The 12,593-nt window shown below is 35.7% G+C and overlaps 1 protein-coding gene across 1 annotated transcript in view; it reads right to left on the bottom strand.

The window, feature by feature from the left end:
- Positions 1 to 301: 301 nt before the first annotated feature.
- RNF168 (ring finger protein 168) overlaps positions 302 to 12,593 on the bottom strand; it is a 31,187-nt gene continuing 18,895 nt past the window's right edge. Inside the window, exons 4-6 of the mRNA XM_008533790.2 lie at positions 10,269 to 10,390; positions 4,739 to 4,820; positions 302 to 2,519 (exon numbers count right to left, since the gene is read on the bottom strand). Of these exons, the coding sequence (XP_008532012.1) occupies positions 1,560 to 2,519; positions 4,739 to 4,820; positions 10,269 to 10,390 (1,164 nt within the window). The 3' untranslated portion in view covers positions 302 to 1,559. The remainder of the gene's footprint in view (positions 2,520 to 4,738; positions 4,821 to 10,268; positions 10,391 to 12,593) is intronic.

The raw sequence follows: 12,593 nt of genomic DNA, 5'->3' as shown, positions 1-12,593 counted from the left end.
AGTGAAATTGCTCTTAGAAGAATATTGGTTTGAGGAGAAGACCGATTTTAGTCTATTTTGGACAAATTTGGTTAGTTCCTGACTACATTTCAGCACAATCACTACTCAGAGGGCAATCACCTTTTTTTGGAGAAAGGACAAACAAAATTCTTATATTAGCACTGGAATTCTACCCATAATTACCCAATCAATACTGAAGTAGATGCCATCAAGTATGCACAGATTAACAGAATTTCAGTTACAAAATCTGGAGGAAAAACATCTTAATAATGTATAAAAAATTGACAAATTTAAGCTAGAATTAGCTTTAGGACATTTTATTATATTTTTACTTTAAAAGGATAAGGACCAGGACATCAACAGAAATGCTGTTAAAACTGTTGGTTGTTTGCTCAAAGTTGTTCATATTAATGAAACAAAAGATTAATAGTCTCGAAGTTAAATTTCACAAAACGAAATCACTGCCTTCTGATTTAACTTTCAGGGGTAAGAGAGGGCAAAATCCAAGTATCATACTTTGTATTTCTGTCCATAAATACAAATAAAAAGTCAGGATCAATACAAATGATAATATGAGGAAATAAACACATGGTTACGTCTCAGGTTGCACAACAGAGGATACTGTGATATAACTCTCCTACAGTAAATTCCCATTGTTTTCCTGGAATAGCAGATTAATAGAAATGTGAATTTCCAAAATTTCAGGTAATTTAGTAACTAATCTTGATTTTGACACCAGATACTATGGTGTGAAAAACCGTAAAGCCCAAATGCTTCCTGTGTCATTTAGCAAAGACAGGAGGAGGGCGAATGCTCTGCCAAACTACCCCTGCGACTCCATCCTGGCCCCAGTTTCTGAGGACCCACTGGGTTCCAGTGCTTCCATACTGCCAATCCATCCCACCCAACCTCAGCCCAACTCTCAACTCCTTTTACATCAAGAGCCTAGTTTCCTTTCTGTCAACTAATGCCTAGTTTTCCAGAAAACTCTGATATTTCTGATTTCACATTGATCCTAACCCATTTTAAATGAAAGAAAATGCTATAATGCTTAAAATAACTAAAGTGGAGGTGGAAACTTTAGTGTTATGGAAGATGCATTTCAAGTGCTCTGCAAATATATGGGAAAGCAAGAAAACTTAGATTTTAAACCCTGCCTGGACTCCTTAACTACTTGATATAGTATAATCTTGCTTTGATTACTAGTCACGACAAAAAGGTGAGCAAAGGCCATAAAACATGCACTTTTGGGAAAGATTCAGAATGGCACCTGAAGATTTCTTGGGTTGGCCAAGGCATTTTTATATCCATAAGGATTAGCAAACCTAGTATATCACAGTTATTTTTTTAAAAAAAAAGGTTTGGGACCCTTGCTTACCACTGAGTTTGGCAGAAACACATTTCTATATTCCTCCCTTGGAATCACACAATCCGTTAATTAAGGACAATGAGTGTGCCCACAGTGCAGAATTAACGAAAAAATTTTAAAGATTCTAAGATGGAAGAGAGAGCTTCACAATCCAGCTTACTAATTACAAAGCACTCCCTTTATCCAAGCATTACTTTGCGTATCTCTGAAACATCTGAAAAATACTTTTCTGTGACTTGCTAGGCTGTCGGGAATGAGTGCTTTTAGATACATTACAATTATCTCTAGCAGAATTCGGCACCTTTCTTCCATTAACATTAACTGAATGTTTCAACTGGATCTTTAAAGCAGGTTGCCAATTTTCATTTTTTGAGCCTCTCCGAGGTTTTAAATGTTCTCTATCAGTTTGTCTTTTTAAGTTCCTGTCTTTGGAATTCTTCTTCTGTCCATTTAGCAATCTGTCTGGCGGTGAGGACGCAGCACGTAACTGATACTCATCTGGGGAGCCTTTCTGCCGGTTTGGCTTCATTTGTTCTTTATCCACCTCTTTCTGAAGCTGTAATGCTAATAACCTGTCCTCTTCTTCTTGTTTATGTCTCTCAAAAAGTAGATGTTCCAAATCTATCAGTTTTTGCGTAAAATTGGTTTCTGTTTCCTCTTGGTCTAAGGAACCTTTGGGGAACATTTTCCTTCTTTTTGCAGAAAAGCAGGGATCCTTGACTGTTTCAAATGAGGACTCCTGGTTTTTTCTTTTGGAAATATCTTTATTGATCAGTAGGTGAGACTCTTCATTTTCTGTCTCAACTGTGTTATTTCCAAGTGTCTGTGTCGTATCTGACACAGTGCACCCATTCTCTGTTTTGCCACTAGGCTTGTCTGCAGCTTCTCCAGAGCAGGGAGCTCTGGCGTCAGGTTCCTCATGATTTGTGACACATAACTCTTTATCATGATTGCTTGGGCTGGTTATGACCTTTCCTTCAAGACACCGTTCCGTTCCATTAGCACATAACTGAGGCATAGGTGACTCTACTGAAGACTGTGTACCTTGGTCTTGAATTTCAAGACATACTTGCGGAGAAAGCGTTGGCATGTCCTCCTCAATTTCTGTGTCTTGCCACGTAGGGCTCTTTACATCACTACTGTCAGTTTCCTGTAGAAAATAGAAAAAGACTGAGTGAAACAGAGGAAACTATCAAGTCATAATATATGTCTAATTACAATGATACCAAAGCAGAATGATTATAAGGTAGTTATTATTACTACTAATAAGGTATATTAATTCTTAATAGTATTTTTATTATTTGTGCCAATTTAGATTAAGGCATTCCTTCACTTTCACTCCCATAAAAACCTACAGATTAAAACCCAAAACCCAGATCCTATATCTGGCCAATAGCTGCCACCATGACCTGACCTCTCTTTGACCTTATAAACTTCCTCCAGCCCATATAAACCCCACTTTCCCCTTTAATCCTTATGTCCTCCTTTAGGCATTTTGGTGAAGCTTACAGACCTCCTCTGAGAACATTATTTTTAAATATAAAAATAAACACATAGCATTATAAAGTGAACGATTTATATTGCAACACAATTATTAAAATGTTAAAATTTGCGATGTAGTAATGTATATCTATTAATATATTAAATAATCAGATCTAGTGGCAAGTCTAATAACTTGCAATATTGAAGCAAGGATGAATATAAATGATATTTCAAGAGATCTGCAACAAATGTAACGTGATGAAACCTGTGCTTTCTACTGATGTCGAAGTCACAGGAACTGTTAACAGTATTATGCTTTGCTGTCTACATTCATAATTAAAGGAATTAGGTGAAAGTAAAGATAAACTTTTTCTTCTACCTAAATTTATATATATTCCCTGGATTCTAACCACAGACCTGAGGTTAAGAACCCCTGCTTTAGCCAGTATAATTCTTCTTCTCACCTACGGTGAAGACCTAGGGTTAGTTTTGACCATGGGAAAAACTTAAGAAGAAAGGCTTCAATGAGAATTTGACTCAAAACAAAAATTACTCCTTCTTGTTGGAGACCTTAAATCTGTTCTTTTATCTACTTTGCATTTATCATTCATGATAGCATTTCTTATGAATCAATATGGTTTGGATTGGAAAAATTCTAGGTTGCTTACCTAGTTTTGCTGTGAATATGAACACCAGGGCTGGAAAAATATCCCAGCCCTACAATGCTTCTTCCATCAATCCTCTCAGTTCCAGTAGGAGCTAGACTTTCGGGACTTGCTTCCTCCCTCTATTACCTATACTTGAGGGACTTTGGGCAAGTCTCTCGTCTCTGTGTGCCTCAGTTTTCTCAACTGTAAAATGGGCACAAGAAGGATACCTACCGTGTAGAGTTGGTGGTTGCCATGAAGAGCAAAGGGAATACATATATTATCTGGCACATGGTAAATGTCTATCAAACGTTAGGTGCTATAAAACCACCTAGCTGAATTGAAAAAATTTCAGGAACTTGGGGGTAGAAAGTTAACAAAACATCTATGTAGGAAATCAACCCTTTGTGTCAGTTTACCTTTCTTAGTTCTATTTTCCTGGAAACCTGATAAAGGTGCAATGTCACCTATGTTACTAGGCCATATAGCTTCTGGTAAAAATTACTCTTATTAGCGAAATGCATCTGCACTAGGAGAACTATGAGTGATCTATAAACACCTAGCAGGAAGCCAAAGCTTGGGGCTTCTGTAAGTGACTTCCAACTCTTTTGACTAGATGTGTTCCTTACCAGGACCCCTGGAAGCTGCACTCATGGGTTGTTACAATAAACAATTGACTCTATGGGGCATGGGGCTTCTAAGCTAGGGTGGTTACCACATTCATTTGCATGGTCTCATTTCCAGGCTGTCACTCAGGAGTTCTGCAGTGCAAACACTTGCTGAGCAGATATCCCTGATGCTGCCCTACCAGCATGCTTTGTTTCCCATCCTATACTCTTTTAAGTGAAGCTGGTAGCGGGGGCAGCCTATTCAGTTTTGTGAGTTTGATTATCCAGGTCAGGGATCCACAAACTATGGCCCATGGACCAAACTGAGCCTGCACTTGTTTTTGTAAATTGTTTTACGGGAAAAAAACCAGCTCATCTGTTTACATACTGTCTATGGATACTTTCACACGACAATGGCGTAGCTGAATAGCTGTGGCTGCCGTATGGCCCCCAAAGCCTAAAATATTTACTATCTGGCCTTTACTCCTAGTCTAGTTGAGCCTAAGATGACTAAGAAAGTGTTCCATTTACTACTGTGACTTAAAAAAAAGTTAGGAAACTATAAGTATAAACAATCTATTTATAGTATTAGTAAACGTGCCAAACTAAGAACATCCCTAACATCTACATACCTTAGATATGGAGTTTCTCCTGCCTTCTTGTACAACTTCAGACTGTGATGCTGACCCAAATTGAGATTTAGGTGACAAATACCTTAAAAAAGAAATAGTTTACCAAACTTTAAGTGCTTTGAAAGACAAGTGGTATGTACCCAATATGATAAAGCCAGATTAGCTATTTATGCCAAAGGTGGTCTGGTTTGCTGCTTGGCTTATTTATCAGAAAGAGTATGTTCCATCTCCTTGTCTCAGGTATTTTGGTCAGAGCAAAACTTAAGAGGCTAAGTATTGATAATGTAGTGAAAAACAGTAGAAAAGGAAGCAAAAGACAAATCTAAACACTTCTTAATTCTCAAAAGAAATTTAAAAGGTAGATCGCATCAAAACAATGAAAGACTGTACAGTATTCCCAAAAGTAATGGAAATGACATTTTAAATCAGGAAAAAGGATATGTTAGTTTCTATTTAATCATAGAAATTCTACATTTTTTATCTCTACTATTGGGAAAGGGTCCATGATTAGATTCTTTACCATTCTGGAATAGACATTTTGTTATACACACATTTTACATCAACTATCTGCTTAGACACAGAGAGATATATCAACATATCAGCATTAAGAGCATATCTCTAAATTTCTAAGCAACTTTAAAAGGCTGTTGGCCATGAAAATATGAAGTTTGTAATATAATGGAAAATCCTGTAAAAGAAATGAGAATAAAAGGACAGGTTATGAGACAATAAAAATATTTTTAAAACTATAAAAAAACTGAAACATACACACAACTATGCTTAAAAATGGCAGAAATCTCCCAAAATGTTGGCTGTCTTCAAATGGTGATAACTAGGTGATTTTCAAAGATCACCCAGCTTTTATTTTTAAAATTAAAGAAAAAAAAATCTTTGATCACAAATAATATGAAAAACCATAAGTTCCACTGTGTCCCAAAGCACCTACGAGCAGCATATGGTGTGATAAAATAAAATCTAGACAAAGATCTTACATAAAGAACAAATGAATATCCCTCATAGATTAGAGTATCTAGACCACATATTTAGTTGCATCAACCTAAATACTCTGCAAACTTAACAAGAACCACCTTCTCAGTTGATAAGAGAAAACAGGAGTCCAGGGTTAGTCTCATTAATTTGGTTTCCCAGAGCTGAAGAATCCCTTCTGGCAATGCTGGATATGAGTTCCCAAGTATATTTGTAACGAGATAGAATCAGTGCAGATTCAGGAACTCTCCTGGATATTCTTTATTTATAGTAACCAAGTACTGTATGAACACACGCTCATTATAAAAAAATTAATAGAAATGTAGGAAATATATGTCATCATTCCTATCTGCCTCCCCACAAGTAACCAACTTTTTTTAAAAATATGATTTTTATATAGTACACACTGTTTTTTAAAGCAATCGTATTCTTCTGTCGTTTCCTTTTGTTATTTACGTCTTAAAGATCTTTCTGAGAGAGCATATATAGGTCTACTTCATGAAAACAAATAGTTTACAAGAGGATAGTTACAAAATACACGTAAGAATCACAATACATCCTGGTTACAGGGCAGGGGATACAACTGGGAAAGGGCACAAGTGAACCTTTGGAAATATTCTCTATCTTAATCTGGAGCGTGGTTTATACGTATGTAAAAATTCACCAAAAAGCACACCTAAGATTACTGCACTTTAATGTATGTATGGTATACTTAAGGGGAAAAAAAAATCATTGATTTTAAAATCCCTTTTGGGGCCTCTTCTTTGTCCCCTACCTCAGAGACAAACACTATCTTTAGTTTCTTATTTCTTGCTTTTAAAAAGTTTTACCACACGTTTGTATCCCTAAACACTGTATTCCTTAGCGCTGCATGATTCTAAACTTCATGTATATGGAATCACACTACATGTATTCTTCTACAACTTCTTTCCTTCACTCAACATTTTCCTGAATCACACATGCTCTTCTTAGCTAGAATTCACTTTCACTGCTGGACAGTATTCTGTTCTACGGCTGGCCATGTAGGTGCTTCCGGCTCTTTGCTGTTACGAATAGTACTGCTGGGAACATTCCTGTACATGTCTTCCAAGTTTTTTTTAATGTCCACACTCAAGAGTCACAACGGATCAACCGTTTCCACTCCCACCAAATGTGTAAGTGCCTCTTATCCTCTACAACACTTCATATTCCACAAAGTTTAATTTTTCCAATAGGAGGAGTATAAAATGTTACCTCACTGTAATTTTAATTTGCATCTCCCTGACTCTCAATAAGATTCAATATCTTTTCATAGGTGTTAGCTTTCAGGTTTTAATTTCTGGGAAGTCAAAGTTTTTTGCCTATTTTTATACCGATCTTTTTCTCACTCATAGGTAGCCATTCTCTCATAGTAATTTTTTTTCAGTTAAATAAGTTAAAATATCTTCTTGAAGAGTAAGACTTATCTTTTTATTCTCTAAAGGTGTTTTGACAAAGACATTCTTAACCTTATTATAGTCTAATTATGTTTTGTTCTTTAAAACATCCCTCTCTAAAGATATTCTCTTTCATTATCTTCTTAAAAGTTTTACGGTTTTGTCTTTTTAATACAGATCTTTAATTCACCTTAATTTTTATATATAGTATGAGTAGAGGTGCAAGCTCACTTTTCCCCATATAATCAATTGTCCTAGCAGCATTTATTAAGTTCATCCTTTTCCCACTGATCTCCAATGACAACTACTGTATTAGTTACCCAAAGTACCCCAACACTTATCTCTCACAGTTTCTGAGGGTCAGGAATCCAAGAGCAGCTTAGCTGGGTGATTCTGGCTCAGGATCTCTCATGAGAGTCCAGTCAAGATGTTGGTCAGTCATCTGAAGGCTTGACTGGGGCTAGAGGATTGCCTTCTAATAAGGCTCACTCACAAAGGCTATCCTGGAGGTCTCATTTCATTACTGGCTGTTGACAGAAGGCCTCAGTTCCTTACCAGCTGTTGGTAGAAGGCCTCAGTTCCTTACCATGTGGGCCTCTCCATAGGGCTGCTCAAACATGGCAGCTAACCCTCCCAGAGCAAGCAATACAAAAGAGAAAATCACAGTGCCTTTCAGGACTTAGTCTCTGAAGTGTATAACGTCCCTTCTGGTCATTCTATTTGTATACTTAAGTCCAGCCTACATTCAAGGGGAGGGGACTTGGGCTCTGTCTTTTTAAGGAAGAAATATCAAAGAATTTGTGGACACATTTTTAAAACACCAAAGCTCTCAAAGGCTCCATAAACTGTGTTTGTGCTTCTAAACTACCTATCACGTTGCCTCAATCATTTTGCCTACCCATCCCTGTGCAAATACCACATGTGTTTACTTACTATAAATCTAAAGCATCCATCCCTGGACCATGCCTTTTATTTTTCTTCAGGACTATCTGCAGGCCCTTTCTCTTCCACTTAAATTTTAAAATCAGTATGTCAAGCTAAAAACAAAGGTTGGGATTCTGATTTCAATTGCATCCAATCTATATATCAGTTGGGGGGAATCTCACACTTAGCAATATTATAATATTAGACGTCTTTCAATCCATGAATACTGCTTATTTCTTTAATATAATAGTAAATATAATACAATAGTAAAACTTTATAATGTTCTCCGTAAGATCTTATAGATTTTTCAATAAATTTATTTCTAAGTACTTTTTATTTTCTGATGCTATTATAAACACAATCTTTATTAAAGTCACATTTGCAATAGACTTTTTGTACAGATTTTATATCTACCAAACTTGCTAAACTCTTATTAATTCTAAAAAACGTATCTTTGAACTCTTGGATTTTCTATATAATTATTCCACCTCTAATAACAATAACTTTTTTCCTTCTTTTCCAAGCTCATATCTTTTATTTCCTTTTGTCCTCTTACTGTACAGACTGAAATCTCCAGTACAAAATTGAATAAGTGGTAAATAGCAGGCCACCCAAAGGGGAGTGATTTCAATTTTCTATCATAACATATGATATCTGAAATAAAATTTTTAGTAGACACCCTTTAACAGGTTAAGTTTCTTTCTATTCCTACTTTATTAAGAATTATCACTCCCATGCTTTTCATAGTTAAACAGTTAATAGGTTAACTTGCATTGATTCATTTTCTAAGTCAGCAATGTATTTCAGGAATTGTCATACCACTTCAGCCACATCTCAGAAATCCTGATGTGTAGTATTTTCAGTTTTATATTTCGATCAAGACTTATTCTTTAACCAATGAGTTACTTAGTAGTTTTTCTTAATTTTCAATTCCTTAGTAATCTTTCTGTTAATCGTTTTTAATTTGAAGTGAAATTCATGCAACATTAGAGACATTCTAGTGGGTATTGAAATGGTATTTTGTTGTGGTTTTGATTTGCATTTCCCTAATGACTAATGATGTCGAGCATCTGTTCATAAGTTTATTGGCCATTTTTATATCTTTGGAGAAATGTCTATTCAAGTCCTTCACCCATTTTTAAATTAGGTTGTCTGTCTTTTGTCGCTAAGTTATATAAGAATTCTTCATATGTTCTACAGACTAGACTTCATCTGTTTTTAACTTTAACTTTAATCCACTAGTTTCTCAATTTCTGCTTTTTAAGTTCATCAGCTTATTCTTGTACTTCCAGTAATTTTTTCTTTAAATATTTCGAAGTATATATTTAGATACGTGAAGATTCATGATAATTATATGCTTTACGCAGAATATTATATCAATTGAAATATCTGCTTTTCTCCTTTTAATCATTTTTCTCTTGATTTCTACTGTGCATAATATTGGCATTAACAATACTGATAGATCCATCTGTTTTTTTCTTTTAATAGCAACCATCTCATTTAACTCTGCTCCCCCAATCTGTCTCCATGCCCCAAATCTTTACCACCCCAAATCCAAAATCTCTATGAATTTTGGAAGGAGACAAATTACCTGCACATACTTACTCAGTTGAACCAGAAGCCCTTACATGTTTTTGAAGTCTAGACTGTGATTCTTAAACTTTTCCAACTATGAGTTACTACGGGAAAGCTTTTATCTTCATAAAACCATCTACACTACCACTGCTGGAGGGGCATCGCAGGGAAACTAAATCACTCCACTGTTGACTACCCGACTCACGCTTTTTGTATAATAGAAAAGAACTGTAATGCATAAACTGGGAAAGAGGGTGGGGGAATGAGCTAGATGCCAAATCAAACTCCTTCAGTGAGAATGACCCTTTATGGGACCAGCTTTTCCCACTTGAATCTAAACCAAGAGAAAAAGAAATCCAACTGGTTAATTTTGAGAAAATGGAACAACATGGAAATCCTGTGCAATCAAGATAAAAACAGGCTTCTTATCTCACTTTGTGCTAGCCAGGAACCTAGGCTTTGTGAGTAGCTCTCTTATTTTCACTTTATATTAATCTCAGACCAAGTGGAGAGTATTCATGCAGAGTTCATGGACCAAATTTTGATAATCAGTGGACTACATGCACCAAAAAACACTGACTTACAGTAGATGGTCAATAAATAATTGATAAATAGTCATATTCGCTTACTTCTGAATATCTCCAGTGTTTGTTTGTTTGTTCTTACTTTTCTTTTGCGACTTGATCGTGACTGGATCAGATTTTCTGGAATTCAAGGGAGATGCCAATATACTTCTCTCACAGAAATTGTTCTTCAACAACAGAAAAAGCATAAGCGACATTATTAAAAAGAATTTTATAATAAAATAAGCTATTTTTTTTTAAGATTGGCACCTGAGCTAACATCTGTTACCAATCTTTTTTTCCCCCCTTCTTCTTCTCCCCAAAGCCCCCAAGTACATAGTTTCATAATCTACTTGTGCTATGTGGGATGCTGCCTCAGCATGGCCTGATGAGTGGTGCCATGTCTGCACCCTGGATCCGAAGCAGAGCACGCAAACTGAACCACTCGGCCATGGGGCCGGCCCCTAAAATAAGCTATTAATGTGACGAATTCAGAATCCACAACAGAACTTTTCAGTAATTATGCTCACATTTAAATTCTACACACATCCTTTGAATAATACTAACCACGCAAAAATCAGTATAAAGAAGATTAAGTCCATCCAAGTTGGTCTAAACTAATGGCATTTTTACTCTACATTATAAAACACAAAGGACATGGTGGTACTAATCTCATCAGCTGAAAATTTCTGTTAATTTTTCTAAGGAATAGTTTCATATAATTATTACTACCTTAATCTACAGGGGGAAATTCAAAGAGCTGTGGATATACCTGGAATAAAAGTTAGTTTTATGTAAAAAATAACTTAATTTGGGGATTTAAGGGCATATCAATAAATATTGTGAATATTTACTTGCTGTACCAGCCTCCTAAGTTTCTTGCTGCACTACCGGAAAATTATAATTTGTAGTGGTAGACATTTGGCCTTGGACCACCAAACGTTCCCAACGGTGAACAAATGACAAGCAATACAATATATACTGGAATATATGAGGAAGCCACTTAGTTTAAATCTAATTTGGCCTGAACTTCTTTTTCCAAAAAGGCCTGACACGGCCTATTGAGCATGCACTGTACATCTGCTTTAAATATTTACAATGTCTCAAAGACAAGAATGATGCCCTTAAAGACAGGGATGTAGCTTCCCCCCATATCAGCATTTCTTTAAGGATATGCACCTCTTGCTGGAAACTAAGGATTAATTACTGACCTGCTGTGTTCATCTTGCCCACTGTTGTGCCAGCAAAATAATCCCATGACTGTTGTAAAAGGGACATTCCTGTCATATGTGATGTCTGTTCTGTACACCCCACTTCTTTGGAGTGCTTCCTTTCTTGGGGACGGAAGCCTCCAGTCTATAGTCCTCAGACCCGGCTCATAATAAACTCACCCCCATTTTGATTTACAAATTGATTATGGATTATTCACGGCAACAAGTAAACCAAAAATTCTTCTAAAATATCAATAGATCTACTCTTATAATCCCTGTGAAAATAAGAAGGATTAGAACAATAGACTTGAAAGACAGGTATAAATGACCCCAGAGTCTCCTCTTTGATATATTTTCTTTCCTATACCATTTGTTATCTTACTGGGCAATGTTCTTTATTTAACTTCCTGATTATGTACCATTTCAAAGCTATTCTACTTAAATTTAAAAAGAAAAGTGTATATATATATATATATATATAAAAAAGAGCATATATACAAAAAAAGTATATATAAAAAATCTAAAATTTGGGTGTATTAACATGAATGGTAGGCCTCTCAAAAATGAAAAAAAAAAAATCCCAATTCTGGATATACTTCATTGGTAAGTAAATTTTAAGATATTTGTTGTTTGAAAGCAGAGGAATTATTTTTAGAGGCTCTCAAACCTGAAAGCACATCAGACTGCCCTAGATCCCTCTGGGGATGGGAAGCCCTAAATCATACGCCCAGAGATTCTAATTCAGTAGTTTGGGAACAGGTATGGGAGTTTGTATTTAAAAAGAACCCCAGGTGATTCTGCCAGGTTCTTTCAAATCACTGGGTCTCACTGTATCCTTTGGTCTTAAAGTATGTGTTTTATCATCCCTTCTTTCAGTCATTTTCCCTTAGGCAGTAACTTAACTACAGCAAGATAATAAAAGCCAGGTTTAATACACTACTTAAGAATTTAAAGTGTTTCCCTTTCAAACAGTGATTTGCATCCATACAATGGAATATTATCCGACTCTTAAAAAGAATTAGACTATATGTAGTAATATGAAAAATCTCTAATATATATCAAGTGAAAAAAGGCAAGGAAAAAAACAAGTATGATTGATACATCCTTTTTAGGTGAACAAGAAAAAAGTTATTAAAAAACTGTTAATAGTGCTAATCTTTGAGGACTGGGAGAGGAGAGG

The sequence above is a fragment of the Equus przewalskii genome, chromosome 18 (assembly GCF_037783145.1).
Source record: "Equus przewalskii isolate Varuska chromosome 18, EquPr2, whole genome shotgun sequence".
NCBI classification, from domain to species: domain Eukaryota; kingdom Metazoa; phylum Chordata; class Mammalia; order Perissodactyla; family Equidae; genus Equus; species Equus przewalskii.
The sequence above is the reverse complement of the archived record's forward strand: the minus strand, read 5'-3'. Positions and strand labels throughout refer to the sequence as shown.